At 45.2% G+C, this 17,887-nt stretch overlaps 1 protein-coding gene across 1 annotated transcript in view; it reads right to left on the reverse strand.

Moving 5' to 3' along the window:
• Positions 1–17,336, reverse strand: part of LOC120019322 (sodium/potassium/calcium exchanger 4-like) — a 47,047-nt gene extending 29,711 nt beyond the window's left edge. Inside the window, exons 1-2 of the mRNA XM_038962620.1 lie at positions 17,258–17,336; positions 13,375–13,491 (exon numbers count right to left, since the gene is read on the reverse strand). Coding sequence (XP_038818548.1) covers positions 13,375–13,491; positions 17,258–17,336 — 196 coding nt within the window. The remainder of the gene's footprint in view (positions 1–13,374; positions 13,492–17,257) is intronic.
• Positions 17,337–17,887: the final 551 nt, after the last annotated feature.

The raw sequence follows: 17,887 nt of genomic DNA on the forward strand, positions 1-17,887 counted from the left end.
GTGATTTCATGAAATTATATTTTATTATATACCGTTCGCGCTAGACTACGCTATGCTAGTCAGCGTCTCTGATGACAAATATCCCGGCTCTGGGATGGGGAGTCCAGAAAAGGTTAATTAACATAGAAATAGGTACTCCTAGATGTTTGAGTTAATGTAACTTTAGTTCTACAAACGTTGGGCTATATGTTTTGATTTTTAATACATTGTAAGGCTGCATGACGCGACTCTAATGATGATCATTTTTTAAAAGTATTTAATTCACAATTTGACAAGCAATGTCTTGAATTTCCCGGCGGCATCGCCTTTGTGTGGCCGTAATGCACCCTAAAAAAAAAATCAATGACTTTTGCGACCAGTGGCCATTGTGCCCTTGGCCCGGAGTGCTGCGTTGTGCCCTTCTCCCTGAGTACTGCGCACTCCGAAGCACCTCACATGGCTCTCCATCACGTGATTGGGTCTTTCTCACAGGCTACAAGCGAAGACCGATACATCGGGGACACAACTGCGTGCATTATTATCCAATTCCGAGGTGCATATTGAAGATACCCCATTGTACAAAAGTTGACCTATTCTAGTCTGTGTGAGAAATAAATATTCCAAACATAGTCTGGGACAGTTGTGGGATGCGATCGATCCCAAATGAATTAATAGGCTATTTATTCACATAAGCACAGCAATGAGCACATAGCAGTAGCTATAAGCAAATATTCAATTTCTGGGAAAACACCATTATCAAAAGTGACCTTAAATGCAATTATGCATGTAAGGCTTTTACTATAAAAAGGTGCATTTTTATGGAGAAAATTAGCTTCCCCAATATTGAAACTCACATGCTGCTTATGTATACCAGTTGGGCTCTACACTCTTTGTAAAGTAGATGAATGTGCTTAATTTTAAAGAAGTTATTTGGCCACTTTCGTTGTGATACAAACCTTATCAAAACATTTAAGATTTTAAAAAGTCAGTGAAAATATATAATTCACAAGTGATTGGCTAATATTGTCACCCATCAGACTTTTCTTAATTTAACCCTTCTGTTGTGTTCGTTTCTTGTTCATTAATTCTGTGTACCTGGTCCAAAATGACCACCCCGTTTTAGCTGATTATAAATCCATAATAATACATATATTATCACCTAATGTTGTGTTATATCTTTTTATTACAAGTTTGAACTTATATTTGTTATTTATGGCCCGTAGGCCTCACAACTCGTTTGAGAAATTAAAAAAATCAAAAGTATACTGTATGGATTATTTTGACTATAACAAAGTCAGATGAAACATATTGTGCTATTTATCACAGCCTACTTTGTGTCAAAGTTTAACAAGGACTCTCCTCCTCACCAGTGTCATGATCAGAGATATGATCAAGAGCCTCACATACAGTATATCATTGTGCTGACACCGCATGAATTGTGAGCAAGGCCTCAAAAAAGCTTTATATACCAGATCTGCGAGAAAAGTTCTATATATTATTGAAACAATGTTGCAATTGTTTGTGAGAATGCCAACAGGTGTGGTTCCTGTGGGGGAAAGATTCTATTGGGGAAAGGGGGTTGTCATGGAAGCCAAAAAAGGGGAGTGAGGTGTGTGTGCTCAAACACACATGCACGTGGGGGTCTGGGAGAGGAAGTGTGTCCATCTAATGAATGGGCATGTGCTTGAACTCAATTTTCTACACTAATTGTAGTCTCACATTCATTTCTAATGACCGGTAAGATCACAGGTGTACAAATGTTAAATAAAACACCAAAAATGTAATGAAAATCATCAAAATGTATTTTGTGTGTTCAGATGCCCTGTGTGGACAAAGTCATGGAACCTTATACACTGCTCAAAAAAATAAAGGGAACACTTAAACAACACAATGTAACTCCAAGTCAATCACACTTCTGTGAAATCCAACTGTCCACTTAGGAAGCAACACTGATTGACAATACATTTCACATGCTGTTGTGCAAATGGAATAGACAACAGGTGGAAATTATAGGCAATTAGCAAGACACCCCCCAATAAAGGAATGGTTCTGCAGGTGGTGACCACAGACCACTTCTCAGTTCCTATGCTTCCTGGCTGATGTTTTGGTCACTTTTGACTGCTGGCGGTGCTTTCACTCTAGTGGTAGCATGAGACGGAGTCCACAACCCACACAAGTGGCTCAGGTAGTGCAGCTCATCCAGGCTGGCACATCAATGCGAGCTGTGGCAAGAAGGTTTGCTGTGTCTGTCAGCGTAGTGTCCAGAGCATGGAGGCGCTACCAGGAGACAGGCCAGTACATCAGGAGACGTGGAGGAGGCCGTAGGAGGGCAACAACCCAGCAGCAGGACCGCTACCTCCGCCTTTGTGCAAGGAGGAGCACTGCCAGAGCCCTGCAAAATGACCTCCAGCACATTTGTGGCCTGCTGGAGGTCATTTCCACCTGTTGTCTATTCCATTTGCACAACAGCATGTGAAATTTATTGTCAATCAGTGTTGCTTCCTAAGTGGACAGTTTGATTTCACAGAAGTGTGATTGACTTGGAGTTACATTGTGTTGTTTAAGTGCTCCCTTTATTTTTTTGAGCAGTGTATGACAATCAGATTAAATGAGCTACATTTTTCAGAGAGAGGAAAACTTGTAAAATCGGTCCAATTCGACCAGAACACAGCAGGAGGGTTAATCTTGTCTTTACATATAAATTCAGCAAAAAAAGAAACATCCTCAGTCAACTGCGTTTATTTTCAGCAAACTTAAGACGTGTAAATATTTGTATGAACATAACAAGATTCAACAACATACAAACTGAACAAGTTCTACAGACATGTGACTAACAGAAATGGAATAATGTGTCCCTGAACAAAGGGGGGGAGGGGGGGGGGCGTCAAAATCAAAAGTAACAGTCAATGCAGCTGGTGGCCACACCAGATACTAAGTACTACAGTGCATCTCCTCCTCATGGACTGCACCAGATTTGCCAGTTCTTGCTGTGAGACGTTACCCCACTCTTCCACCAAGGCACCTGCAAGTTCCTGGATATTTCTGGTGGGAATGGCCCTAGCCCTCACCCTCCGATCCAACAGGTCCCAGACGTGCTCAATGGGATTGGGATCCGAGCTCGTCACTGGCCATGGCAGAACACTGACATTCCTGTCTTGCAGGATATCACGCACAGAACGAGCAGCATGGCTGGGGGCATTGTCATGCTGGAGGGTCATGTCAGGATGAGCCTGCAGGAAGGGTACCACATGAGGGAGGAGGATGTCTTCCCTGTAACGCACAGAGTTGAGATTGCCTGCAATGACAACAAGCTGAGTCCGATGCTGCTGTGACACACCGCCTCAGACCGTGACGGACCCTCCACCTCCAAATCGATCCCGCTCCAGAGTATAGGCCTCGGTGTAACGCTCAAGCCCGCAGTCCAATCTCTCTCAGCCTATTGCGGAGAGTCTGAGCACTGATGGAGGGATTGTGTGTTCCTGGTGTAACTCTGGCAGTTGTTGTTGCCATCCTGTACCTGTCCCGCAGGTGTGATGTTCGGATGTACCGATCCTGTGCAGGTGTTGTTACACGTGGTCTGCCACTGCGAGGACGATCAGCTGTCAATCCTGTCTCCCTGTAGCGCTGTCTTAGGCGTCTCACAGTACGGACATTGCAATTTATTTCCCTGGCCACATCTGCAGTCATCATGCCTTCTTGCAGCATGCCTAAGGCACGTTCACACAGATGAGCAGGGACCCTGGGCATCTTTCTTTTGGTGTTTTTCAGAGTCAGTAGAAAGGCCTTGTGTCCTAATTTTCATAACTGTGACCTTAATTGCCTACCGTCTGTAAGCTGTTAGTGTCTTAACGACCGTTCCACAGGTGCTTGTTCATTATTTGTTTATGGTTCATTGAACAAGCATGGGAAACAGTGTTTAAACCCTTTACAATGAAGATCTGGGAAGTTATTTAGATTTTTACGAATTATCCTTGAAAGACAGGGTCCTGAAAGAGACGTTTCTTTTTTTGCTGAGTTTATTACATAAGATATGTGAAATTTGTTTTGATTTAGAATGGACCATTATCATGCACCTGTCTCGAAACAGGGGCAGGCAAAAAAATACATGTCATCTATGCACTTAGAGGAAATGGAGGACACTTTTCCCCGTGGTTTATTTTCATGCCAGCCAGGTAGGCTATACTCCTGTTGTAAAGAGAAGCAATGTGCTAAATATTAGGAAAGTTGAGAAATAAATAGAAAGCCTATAGAAAGCTGATGGGATCCTCATTTTTTAGATAGAGTCCATCACTCTGTTCTCCCACAATTGCATAGCCTACAGAAATGTTGCGCAACATGAGCTCATTGGCTCTCATTAAGTGTTTGATCAGATTTTCAAGTACATTTGCATTGATGTCAGAGTGATTAGAGGGACAAGAGTATTGAGTACTGAGTACCAGGCAGTTAGCAAGTTTGGTAGGCTACTAATGACCATCAGCAGCATCAGGGCTTGGAGAAGCCTAATTACTGTGACTAAACGGTCACGTGGAATTTGACTGACTTCATGACGTGTGGCGGTAATACGGTCACCACAACAGCCCTAGGTGCACCTTTCAAAATGTCCATTCACTTATCAGCCATAATCAAACAGAACACATTAACTATGCTGTAATTTAATGCATTTAGTCTGTAATCTGACTGACAGATGTTATGTAAGGCCTCAGCATACAGGGCTCAGTATAGGGGTCCGTCTATCTGTTGTCCCGGACCCATATCAGGACAGACCGACCACTCATCACACTAGCCAGTTCTGATACCATTCTGCCAAGGACTAAACCAGATCCATAAGGTTCCCCACAAGAAATGCCATTATTGAAATTCATACCACAGCATGACAGAATATTACATTCTGATTGGTCAAAACATAATATTCAACTGGAAAATGTAAATGATGAAAGTTGCAAGTAACGAATCGCAATTCATTATTTGTAGATAATTACTCATTTGCGTGACCAGATTGTCATTCGTTATGCCTGCCAATGATGTCTTAGGTACACAAGAATTATGTGACATCATCAATGGAGGCCCACATCATACAGTCCACTCTAGGGAGCTGGTCAGGGTCAGGCTGAACATCTGAGCATGTTGCCGTGGCACCTAGAAACCATGTCAACACTGCAAATCACACTGTTGGCATGTGGCGGTTGACGTACCAGTCCAAGCTGTGCCTCCCCGTCACATGGCTGGGTAAACCCACTACACAACAGCCGTGCACACACATACACCCTTGATTCGCACACAGAGACACACAGAAATGTCATTGACTGACACACACACCTTCTGCTCCAGTAGATTGACGACACACGAGTCCCTTCAGACATCGTATGTCAGTGTAGTGCACAGGGCAGTAGAGTGACAGGGCAGTAGAGTGACAGGGCAGTAGAGTGACAGGGCAGTAGAGTGACAGGGCAGTAGAGTGACAGGGCAGTAGAGTGACAGGGCAGTAGAGTGACAGGGCAGGCTAGTTGTAGAGGTGGGAGGGGAAGCAGACTTGTTGGACCAGTAGATTGCTGCTTCAATAACCTAAAGGGGGTAACCGCTGTGGAACGTATGCATTCAGCCGTGTAATAGGGCGATAGGTAAAACACAACTCCCCCTAAAGGATCACGCCATGGCCATGCAACAAACGCTTATAGCAGTGGGGCCTATTCAGAATGTACAATAAAATTGCCTCATTTCTCTAAACAGCTAATTCATGTAAAAACCATACACTCATGAATAATATACAAACGTGTTTAGTCAAACCTCTCAATGGTGAGAGAGAAGGGGACTTGAATACAAATACATGAATAAATGGGAGTCTGATGTGGGCGTGTTGGACAAGATAGATATGAACATATAGACATGAACGAGAGAAGGTGCTGCATGCAGTACAGGACACTCACCCACCCATTCTACTGGGTTCTGGGCACCACAGGACAGTCACTCACCCACCCATTCTACTGGGTTCTGGGCACCACAGGACAGTCACTCACCCACCCATTCTACTGGGTTCTGGGCACCACAGGACAGTCACTCACCCACCCATTCTACTGGGTTCTGGGCAGCACAGGACAGTCACTCACCCACCCATTCTACTGGGTTCTGGGCAGCACAGGACAGTCACTCACCCACCCATTCTACTGGGTTCTGGGCAGCACAGGACAGTCACTCACCCACCCATTCTACTGGGTTCTGGGCAGCACAGGACAGTCACTCACCCACCCATTCTACTGGGTTCTGGGCAGCACAGGACAGTCACTCACCCACCCATTCTACTGGGTTCTGGGCAGCACAGGACAGTCACTCACCCACCCATTCTACTGGGTTCTGGGCAGCACAGGACAGTCACTCACCCACCCATTCTACTGGGTTCTGGGCAGCACAGGACAGTCACTCACCCACCCATTCTACTGGGTTCTGGGCAGCACAGGACAGTCACTCACCCACCCATTCTACTGGGTTCTGGGCAGTACAGGACAGTCACTCACCCACCCATTCTACTGGGTTCTGGGCAGCACAGGACAGTCACTCACCCACCCATTCTACTGGGTTCTGTTCATTTAGTGCCTGCAACGTTTTAAAAACATTTTGCAATGGAAAACAGAAATGCCCGTTTCCTGTTGGACCCATTTCATCCATTTGGTGCCAAATGAACAGGGCCCTGTATAGCTCTTCCCGTTGGCATGCAAGCGAGAAAGCGGAAGGAAGGTCATGTTCCATTATGCGGAAGCTGCAGCAGCATAATCCCCTGCTTGTGTAATTCCCCTTTTAAAATGCTTCCTTCTGGTGTTTCCCCAGAGTTGACTAACCTGCTTGACTCGCCACCAAAAGACGGCAAGCAGGGATGGTGGGCTGGAGAGCAGGGCGGGCTGGAGAGCAGGGCGGGCTGCAACAACCGGCAGGCTACCGTTTCTAACGGGTCACCAGCTCGCTCCACATCTGCCCAACCATCGCCCCTTAAATCAATTTTCCCAACACTACAGCCTCCAATGTACCGCACTTTCTCCAGCCCTCTCTCCCTCACAGACACACCTATACACACCAACACTGCAGTTTCAAGGCTGCCAGTGCCATGATGTTTCAGTTGTGGGCAGTGACTCACCTTCCCATATCACCCCTGCCAAATCATGCAACATGTACACACACACCTCCACCTCTGTCCTGCAGATTAGTGTGATGGAGTATCTAAAACCACTGTAATCATTATTACATACTACAAACAAGGCTATACTAAAACCTTTACTTTATGGTTCAGTTTCACTTAGCTTTTTAGCATTCTGTTCTAATACACCATAAGCATATTCATTATGCTACTGGAATAAGTCAATGTATTCCTCCTATGATTTAACCTTGCAATCGAGTAAGTGCCTGTAACAAAGTACAATTCAAAAGCAAGTTGTTCACTCGCCAATTTGGTTCACTTCCCCCTGTAGGGGCTAATAAAACACTCAAGTGTTGCAATTAAACAGAACTGCTTTCACTCAGAATTATTATATTCTGTCAAATTAGGCAGAGCTACAGTTCCAGCAGAACTAGTTACAACTACAGCAAAACTGCAGTTCCAGCAGAGCTACAGTTCCAGCAGAGCTACAGTTCCAGCAGAGCTACAGTTCCAGCAGAGCTACAGTTCCAGCAGAGCTACAGTTCCAGCAGAGCTACAGTTCCAGCAGAGCTAGTTACAACTACAGCAGAGCTACAGTTCCAGCAGAGCTACAGTTCCAGCAGAGCTACAGTTCCAGCAGAGCTACAGTTCCAGCAGAGCTACAGTTCCAGCAGAACTAGTTAGAGCAGAACTACAGTTAGAGCTAGCTCCAACAGAACTACAGTTCCAGCAGAACTAGTTAGAGCAGAACTACAGTTAGAGCTCCAGCAGAGCTAGTTAGAGCAGAACTACAGTTAGAGCTAGCTCCAACAGAACTACAGTTCCAGCAGAGCTAGTTAGAGCAGAACTACAGTTAGAGCTCCAGCAGAACTAGTTAGAGCAGAACTACAGTTAGAGCAGAACTACAGTTAGAGCAGAACTACAGTTAGAGCTAGCTCCAACAGAACTACAGTTCCAGCAGAACTACACTGCTCAAAAAAATAAAGGGAACACTTAAACAACACAATGTAACTCCAAGTCAATCACACTTCTGTGAAATCCAACTGTCCACTTAGGAAGCAACACTGATTGACAATACATTTCACATGCTGTTGTGCAAATGGAATAGACAACAGGTGGAAATTATAGGCAATTAGCAAGACACCCCCCAATAAAGGAATGGTTCTGCAGGTGGTGACCACAGACCACTTCTCAGTTCCTATGCTTCCTGGCTGATGTTTTGGTCACTTTTGAATGCTGGCGGTGCTTTCACTCTAGTGGTAGCATGAGACGGAGTCTACAACCCACACAAGTGACTCAGGTAGTGCAGCTCATCCAGGATGGCACATCAATGCGAGCTGTGGCAAGAAGGTTTGCTGTGTCTGTCAGCGTAGTGTCCAGAGCATGGAGGCGCTCCAGGAGACAGGCCAGTACATCAGGAGACGTGGAGGAGGCCGTAGGAGGGCAACAACCCAGCAGCAGGACCGCTACCTCCGCCTTTGTGCAAGGAGGAGCACTGCCAGAGCCCTGCAAAATGACCTCCAGCAGGCCACAAATGTGCATGTGTCAGCATATGGTCTCACAAGGGCTCTGAGGATCTCATCTCGGCACCTAATGGCAGTCAGGCTACCTCTGGCGAGCACATGGAGGGCTGTGCGGCCCCACAAAGAAATGCCACCCCACACCATGACTGACCCATCGCCAAACCGGTCATGCTGGAGGATGTTGCAGGCAGCAGAACGTTCTCCACGGCGTCTCCAGACTCTGTCACGTCTGTCACATGTGCTCAGTGTGAACCTGCTTTCATCTGTGAAGAGCACAGGGCGCCAGTGGCGAATTTGCCAATCTTGGTGTTCTCTGGCAAATGCCAAACGTCCTGCACGGTGTTGGGCTGTAAGCACAACCCCCACCTGTGGACGTCGGGCCCTCATACCACCCTCATGGAGTCTGTTTCTGACCGTTTGAGCAGACACATGCACATTTGTGGCCTGCTGGAGGTCATTTTGCAGGGCTCTGGCAGTGCTCCTCCTAATCCTCCTTGCACAAAGGCGGAGGTAGCAGTCCTGCTGCTGGGTTGTTGCCCTCCTACGGCCTCCTCCACATCTCCTGATGTACTGGCCTGTCTCCTGGTACCGCCTCCATGCTCTGGACACTACGCTGACAGACACAGCAAACCTTCTTGCCACAGCTCGCATTGATGTGCCATCCTGGATGAGCTGCACTACCTGAGTCACTTGTGTGGGTTGTAGACTCCGTCTCATGCTACCACTAGAGTGAAAGCACCGCCAGCATTCAAAAGTGACCAAAACATCAGCCAGGAAGCATAGGAACTGAGAAGTGGTCTGTGGTCACCACCTGCAGAATCACTCCTTTATTGGGGGTGTCTTGCTAATTGCCTATAATTTCCACCTGTTGTCTATTCCATTTGCACAACAGCATGTGAAATTTATTGTCAATCAGTGTTGCTTCCTAAGTGGACAGTTTGATTTCACAGAAGTGTAATTGACTTGGAGTTACATTGTGTTGTTTAAGTGTTCCCTTTATTTTTTTGAGCAGTTTAGTTAGAGCAGAACTACAGTTAGAGCTAGCTCCAACAGAACTAGTTCCAGCAGAACTAGTTAGAGCAGAAATACAGTTAGAGCTCCAGCAGAGCTAGCTCCAACAGAACTACAGTTCCAGCAGAACTAGTTAGAGCAGAACTACAGTTCCCATTCATCATTGGGCCAGTCAAAGGGGAATTGAGATCTCTAAACACACATTTTAATTAGATAAGGGGGTAATGATGACTCAAGAAAATAAAATACAGAAGCATTCCAGTACATATGATACTGTGAATGAAGTCAAATATCATACATTGTTTTAATTTGATGCCTGTGTTTCATAGTCTAGTGTACCAGCAACATAATTCTTAGCTTTTTTTAATAACGCCAATTTCTAAGAACTTAATATTGCTAAACGCCCAATAAACCTAATTTACGATAATGGTCTTCATCGAGCGTCCTCCGCCTCTGATCAACATTAGCACCTCTGGTGAACCCAGGTAAGGACTTTCTCCTACTGAGCATAGAGATGATGATGAAGAGAGAGAAGACCAAAACAAGTGGAAGACAATAACATTGGCCTAATTACACACAGCATAAAAAAAAGGAAAAAGGCCTTGGATAATAATCATTCTCAACCATCCAGTTTACCCTGGTGCCATCCCCAACCCAACTCTCCCTGCTCTGTCCCAGGGGGCCGAGGGGGAGATGCCAGGATGCTACGTGGTCGTCCCGGTCACACTTTGAGAGCCCATTTCTGGAAACACAACCAGACTGTCAAATGAGCATGGTTTTTATATTAGAAAGACATATGGTCAGCCAGGAGAATGCAGAACAAGAGGAGAGGAGGAATGAATGGGGCAGTCTGTCTGCAGTGGGCAAGAAGGCCTTGGATGAGAATAAAGGTAATCCCCCTCGGGATTAGAAGTAGTACGATTTCCAGCTCATAATCTTGTCAACTGGCACTCTTCTCAAAAGGACCCTACTGCGTTTAAATAAAGTTAACAAAAAAAATAAAAAAATCTATGCACTTGACAATGTAAATCCAACATACTTTGAGAGTAATACAACAACAAAAATTAACTCTACAAAATACATTTGTAGAGTAAAAGTGTTAACTCATTCTGTTTATGGAGGCTTTGCTTGAACACAAACCAAACTTCCTCTTATAATAACAGGATGTTTCAAACCCCAACACTTCCAGTGAGGCCCTCAAACAGCTGTGCTCTTTGTGGACAGTAATGAGAAACTGTCAATCTCCATTGGGTCAAACATGTCACAAAGGAGCTATATATAGCCAGTCCATTACCTTCCAAAGTGTCTGTTACCTTGTGTCACCCTCCGAGTGTTTAAGGGACAACTTCCAATAAAGTCATATAACATGTTAAGAAGTTTTAAGGATCGGAATCACAACAATATCACAGTGGAACAGAAGCTTGAGTCTGCTCATACATAAACGATATCCATTTAAATTATATACATAGTTGTCGTTACCAGTGTACTGTTAAAACAATGAGAATTCAGGCACACCTGAGCATTCATCACAATTTATCAAGTCAAATGTGGAACCTCCTTTCAGCAATGTCAGTGGTTTCTTCTGTGTACTACACAAAAATATCTAATTCCTAGGAGGACCAAGGCTGCTCTAACATAATCAACACCTGAACTTAGAATTGGTATTTTAGTGTGTATTGCAATGCAAATGTTTTAATGGCCTTGGAGCAAAACTAAACAATGCAGAAAGCAGGTCTATGGACCTGAAGAAAACCTCTGACCAATAAACCCTGATCAGTGTTTTAAATAGAACACTGATCAGTTACTCTTTGGGGGTTTAGGCTGAGTATCTAAAGTACTGCTGATATAAAATACATTTCATTGATTAGTGTGAAAATATAAAACACTGATCAGTTTTCTCCTCGTCTCAAATAAAACTTAAAGGACCTTGGCGTTACTCTGGACCCTGATCTCTCTTTTAACGAACATAAAGAATATTTCAAGGACAGCTTTTTTCCATCTTCGTAACGTTGCAAAATTAAGAAACTTTCTGTCCAAAAATGATGCAGAAAAATGTATCCATGCTTTTGTCACTTCTAGATTAGACTACTGCAATGCTCTACTCTCCGGCTACCTGGATAAATCACTAAATAAACTTAATAAATAAACAAAAATTTGATCATATTACTCCAGTGCTAGCCTCTCTACACTGGCTTCCTGTTAAGGCTAGGGGTGATTAAGGTTTTACTGCTAACCTATAAAGCGTTACATGGGCTTGTTCCTACCCATCTTTCCGATTTGGTCCTGCCGTACATACCTACACGTACGCTACGGTCACAAGACGCAGGCCTCCTAATTGTCCCTAGAATTTCTAAGCAAACAGCTTGAGGCAGGGTTTTCTCCAATTGAGCTACATTTTTATGGAATGGTCTGCCTATCCATGTCAGAGACGCAGACTCGGTCTCAACCTTTAAGTCTTTATTGAAGACTCATCTCTTCAGTAGGCATTAGGTCTTATGATTGAGTGTAGTCTGGCCCAGGGGTGTGAAGGTGAACGGAAAAGCACTGGAGCGACGAACCGCCCTTGCTGTCTCTGCCTCGCCGGTTCCCCTCTCTCCACTGGGATTCTCTGCCTCTAACCCTATTACGGGGGCTGAGTCACTGGCTTACTGGTGCTCTTCCATGCCGTCCCTAGGAGGGGTGCATCAGTTGAGTGGGTTGAGTCACTGACGTGATCTTCCTGTCCAGGTTGGCACCCCCCTCGGGTTCGTGCCGTGGGGGAGATCTTTGTGGGCTATACTCGGCCTTGTCTCAGGATGGTAAGTTGGTGGTTGAAGATATCCCTCTAGTGGTGTGGGGGCTGTTCTTTGGCAAAGTGGGTGGGGTTATATCCTGCCTGTTTGGCCCTGTCCGGGGGTATCGTCGGACAGGTACACAGTGTCTCCCGACCCCGCCTGTCTCAGCATCCAGTATTTATGCTGCAATAGTTTATGTGTCGGGGTGCTAGGGTCAGTCTGTTATATCTGGAGTATTTCTCCTGTCTTATCCAGTGTCCTGTGTGAATTTAAGTATGCTCTCTCTAATTCTCTCCTTCTCTCTTTCTTTCTCTCTCTCGGAGGACCTGAGCCCTAGGACCATGCCTCAGGACTACCTGGCCTGATGACTCCTTGCTGTCCCCAGTCCACCTGGTCATGCTGCTGCTTCAGTTTCAACTGTTCTGCCTACGGCTATGGAACCATGTTCACTGGACGTGCTACCTTGTCCCGGACCTGCTGTTTTGGACTCGCTCTCTTACCGCACCTGCTGTCTCTAACTCTGACTGATCGGCTATGAAAAGCCAACTGACCTTTACTCCTAAGGTGCTGTCCTGTTGCACCCCCTACAACCACTGTGATTATTATTATCTGACCCTGCTGGTCATCTATGAACATCTTGGCCATGTTCTGTTATAATCTCCACCCGGCAGAAGAGCCAGAAGAGGACTGGCCACCCCTCAGAGCCTGGTTCTTTTCTAGGTTTCTTCCTAGGTTCTGGCCTTTCTAGGGAATTTTTCCTAGCCACCGTGCTTCTACATCTGCATTGCTTGCTGTTTGAGGTTTTAGGCTGGGTTTCTGTACAGCATTTTGTGACATCGGCTGATGTCTAAATAAATTTGATTGATTTTCAAATAATAAATACAAAACTAAGGCCAATGTCACCCAATAGAAGACCAACTCATTAAGAACAATGACAGTAGTTTTCTCCAGTGATGGAGCATACCTGGCTCTGTGCAGTTCTTCCACTCTGTCTCATTGTCGTTGTCGGGTTCATGTCCCATGAGCCTCCTTCCCCAATGTTCGTGCTTCTCGTGTCCATTCTCCAGGATCATTCCATGGCCTGGAAGAAAAAAAATGATTAAAAAAAGGATGGTATCCTTGCTCATCAAAAACCATGTTACAAAGAAGCTGAGGAAACACTGAACCGAACATAACCAATGTTTGTGAAAAAGGTGCTCAAAATTCACTGAAGCATTCACAAATCATGTCAACCATCTTAACGTATATCTTTAAGATGCTTAACGTATATCTTTAAAATGCTTAACGTATATCTTTAAAATGCTTAACTGATAGATTTTAAACAAAATGCATATGCATTTCTACCACACTTGATAATTAATCACATTGTTGGATGGAATGGATTTTGTTCATTTCCCTCTTCCATTCAGGTTTGAATGTGTCAAAGGGTTTTAAATGGGATGAATACCAAATGAGAACTGTTTAATTCCTGATTACTGGATGCAAATCACCCATACACACGGCCAACTTCCGACGCTTGTGGCTTTTGATCAGTCATTTCTCAAAGGTTTTCAGGAGCTTTTGAATGACATTTTAATGAGCAAATAACCCAGATTTGCAGGCTTTCAGTGTTTGACTCCAGTTAGATTATAGGCTCACTGATTTCAACCACCAACACAAAATGATTACAGTCCTAACCAAATGACTAAGTAACCTTTCCCTTTGGGTAATGACTTTTGGTCAAGTCTTTGAAAGAACAGAACAGACCAACCAGACTTAAGCTTTGAGGTAAGACAATTAAGATGCGTTACAACGTCTGAATTCCATTAGAGATAAAAGCCTCAGGATGAATCCATGGAAATTGCAAGGCAAAACAAGCTAGGTTACAGAGAAAGGGGCTTAAAAACCCCAAACTAATTTGCTGTCTTGAGGCAGAATACAAAGACGTTAGCCAAGCAGAGGAGCATCTAGCTACCTTTGACTGCACTATGCTGCGAGAGAGAGGGAGAGAAATAGAGGGCGAAATCATCCTGCAACTTGGTCCAATCAGCTGGCAAGGGAGACGGACCAAGGATGCCTATCAATCTCTGCCACGAGCGGCTCCCCTCTGCCCTGATGTCCCAGCCACCTCTCCATCGCCATCCCATCAACATCACACACACACACCTGTCAGACCGGGGCCTGGCCCTAGCTCTGTAACCACAGTCAGCCGTACTCTACCTTGTCCATCATGGAGACATACACCTCCTCCAATCAGACTGGAGGTGAGAGATGGAGACTCCCTCCTTGACAGAACAGAGAAGCATAACCCTTAAGTAGTCCATCACTCAATTCCCATCCATCTGGTCCATTCAGCTTGGCACTACATTAGTCCCAGACATAACCAACCCTGGAGTACTCCCATCCAAGTCAGAGAGGGGACAGAGACATAGTATGTCATGATGAATGCCTGGTTATTATTCTGATGGTGGTTCAAGAATGAGAGGAACATGGAGTGCATTCAGATGAGTTCGAGGGGGGGGGGGGTGAGTACAGGGGAGGTGAGGGATGAGTATAGGGGAAGTGAGTACAGGGGAGGTGAGGGATGAGTATAGGGGAAGTGAGTACAGGGGAGGTGAGGGATGAGTACAGGGGAGGTGAGGGATGAGTACAGGGGAGGTGAGTACAGGGGAGGTGAGGGATGAGTATAGGGGAAGTGAGTACAGGGGGGGTGAGGGGTTATATTGCTCTCTGATCAAACACCTGCCTCACCTCACAAAAGGTGACGATCAAGCATGTGCCATGTCCCAACATGGTTGGCGTTCACACAGAATGCCCCCTTATCAAATAACCTCTTATGGCCAACAATCACGGCACACGTCAGCAACCTTGATTAAATGCTAAATAAAGGCAAGCCATTACTGACCAAAGCCTTTACTTTGGTCCCCAGAGAGCCTTTTGGAGATGAGCTCGTCCGCGTGATATCATTCCAGAATCATCTTTTAAGCCTCTTGTTGTTTGTAATGTAATTAATAAAAATTCCAATATATCCGTGAGCGCTGACATAAGCCTACACCACATAGTGTGCTGATTTATTCGTTTCTGAGTTCAAGGGTCAGAGTGATTGACATCAGATGGACATGTTCTACTACTGGGTAGGAGGTGGAGGGTTAAAATAATTTTGAGAACAAATCAGATTGTGCTCATCCCTGCAGGCAGAGAGGATGGCCTTCTATGCTGGTCTCCCCTGTGTACGTTAATATTACTCTGAATGCAAATATGTCAGGTGAATAGATTCATTTTGAAATTGCAGGATTACGTGGTGTGTGCGCTACAAGCTTATTGTGTCCATCCTAAACATGGCTGCCTAAACACTTTAGGCTGATTTTGACAGCCATTGGTAATTGATCTCGGGTGAAATCTCCATTCGTGTCAGAACAAGATGGAAGACAGTCTGAGTGACAGAGCACTTATCAGTGGGACTTGTTAGTCATACATATGTTCTGTTCAAAAGCCAACTTACAGGGATACTTGTCTGTGTGATAAAACACACATCTTATTTTATTCATGTTTTATTGTCACATACACTGCATAGATGCAGTGACGTGTTGTTTTACAGGGTCAGTAGTAGTTCAGTGCCCCTGGAGCAAATCAGGGTTAAGTGCCTTGCTCAAATGCACATCTACAGATGTTTCACCTTGACAGCTCAGGTATACCTACATCATCCTAATGTGTGGGGAAATGTGATTCTGTGAGCCTGTAAATGTTCACACACACCTGAGGTGAGTCCTGCATGGGGGTACATGTCCTTTGGTTGTTGGGCATGTCACACACACAAATCATGCATGGTAAGCCATCTGAAACTTAAGTTTACACAGAGCACACCTCTGAGCAACTGTGAATAATGTATTAGCCATCGAGAGAGAGAGACAGAGACACACACAGAGAGAACTCCTCATGTTTAAGCAATGTCCCAAACGACAGTGTAATCTTCTACGGCCTCTGCGTAATCGTATCTCTCCAACTCCTTGCGGAACCAGGGAGCAAGATGCTGGAGAGTGATTAAGGTGAGCCAGTGTGCAATGGTGTGTGAAGCCCCGGGCGAGACGCGATGATGCCAGCATTACCACAAACCTACGCTCACTCGCTCCCTTTCTCTCAACCGCTGGGTGACTGATGATGCGACTGGCACAGGCACATTTTGCCATAGGATGTCAACGCTCAAACCAAAATGTCGACCAACACATAAGCAACTTTCAAATATTTGTGGGGTTCCATGATTCATCCGAGGTGATGTAGGCTGCTACATGCTTGTCAATGTGTTAGCCACCGTGGCCGCTTCTCTTAGAAACGTGTCGTTGCCCCTGCGCACACTGCGGCATATGGACAGACCGACGCATACTCGAAAACGAGGAACAAAAATATATCAGTGTGGTTCCCTCACAATTAACAGGTACATGCGAATTCTGTAATGACAGCGTGCAGAATGCCGAGACAAGCATAAGCTAGGATACAGCGTCGACAATGAAACTAAATGCAGTTTCTCTCGACACTGGTATAAAGCAATCGTTACGCATTTTGCACTGAATAATTAAGAGTAATAACCCTGCACTATCCGTGGTTCCATCTTATCTCTCCATCGGTTTGATGGAGATAAATATCTATGGAAATGCTGGGGGGGCGCACCATAAATGATTTGGACTGAATGCTCCGCTTGCATGTCCTTGAAAATGTATTTTTATGACCGTGGCGAAATACAATTCTCTGTAGACTATATAGTTAATGGCTAGCTGGTTATAGGGTGCACCATTACACTGCAGAATTCTCAGCTGTTCCGCTTCGTCCTCCCTGCCCCGCGTTAATCAGCAGTTTCCACGGCACACACTCACCTGTCTTTGTCAGAAGCGCTGACATGCTCCACGCCATGAAGAGGACACTGCAGAGAAAACACACTTGCACGAAAAGCATCTCTCTCCTCTTGCGAACTTTGAAAATCTTTGCAATTATGGTCTTTTTCGAGACGCTCTTGTTCCCGTCCTGGTCCATGGCTGCAGCTCGGCCAAACCGTGACTTTTCGTCCTTGCCTCACTGCAGACGGGAGAGACCGAAGGAATTACCCGTTTTCGCAGCTTCACATAGAATATGCTCGGGACGCGTTCCTCGGTTCAAGTGCCCGGAGCGCAGATGGGAAGTGGTGGAGCGGACAGTTTGCATGTGCCGCCGAGACAACGCTGTTCAGCTGTTGGGTTGCTAGAACAGCGCGTGAAAATTCCGTGCCTGCACAACAGGTAATGAATGACACAGGGCGGGCAATTCCGATGGTCTCCAATCAATTCAGCGTTCCCTCGCAAATCCCAGATTCTGCCATTTAAATTTTAGCAAATAAGCTTCCATTGCATTTGAAACGAATTATATCACTGGTTGCCTTCAAAGTAGCACAAAATCTACTACTGAATATCAATTTAAATCATCCTCTTCAGTGAAATGATTTAACTGGATGTGGCCGCAGAACTAGGATA

The sequence above is a fragment of the Salvelinus namaycush genome, chromosome 24 (genome assembly GCF_016432855.1).
Source record: "Salvelinus namaycush isolate Seneca chromosome 24, SaNama_1.0, whole genome shotgun sequence".
Lineage (NCBI taxonomy): Eukaryota > Metazoa > Chordata > Actinopteri > Salmoniformes > Salmonidae > Salvelinus > Salvelinus namaycush.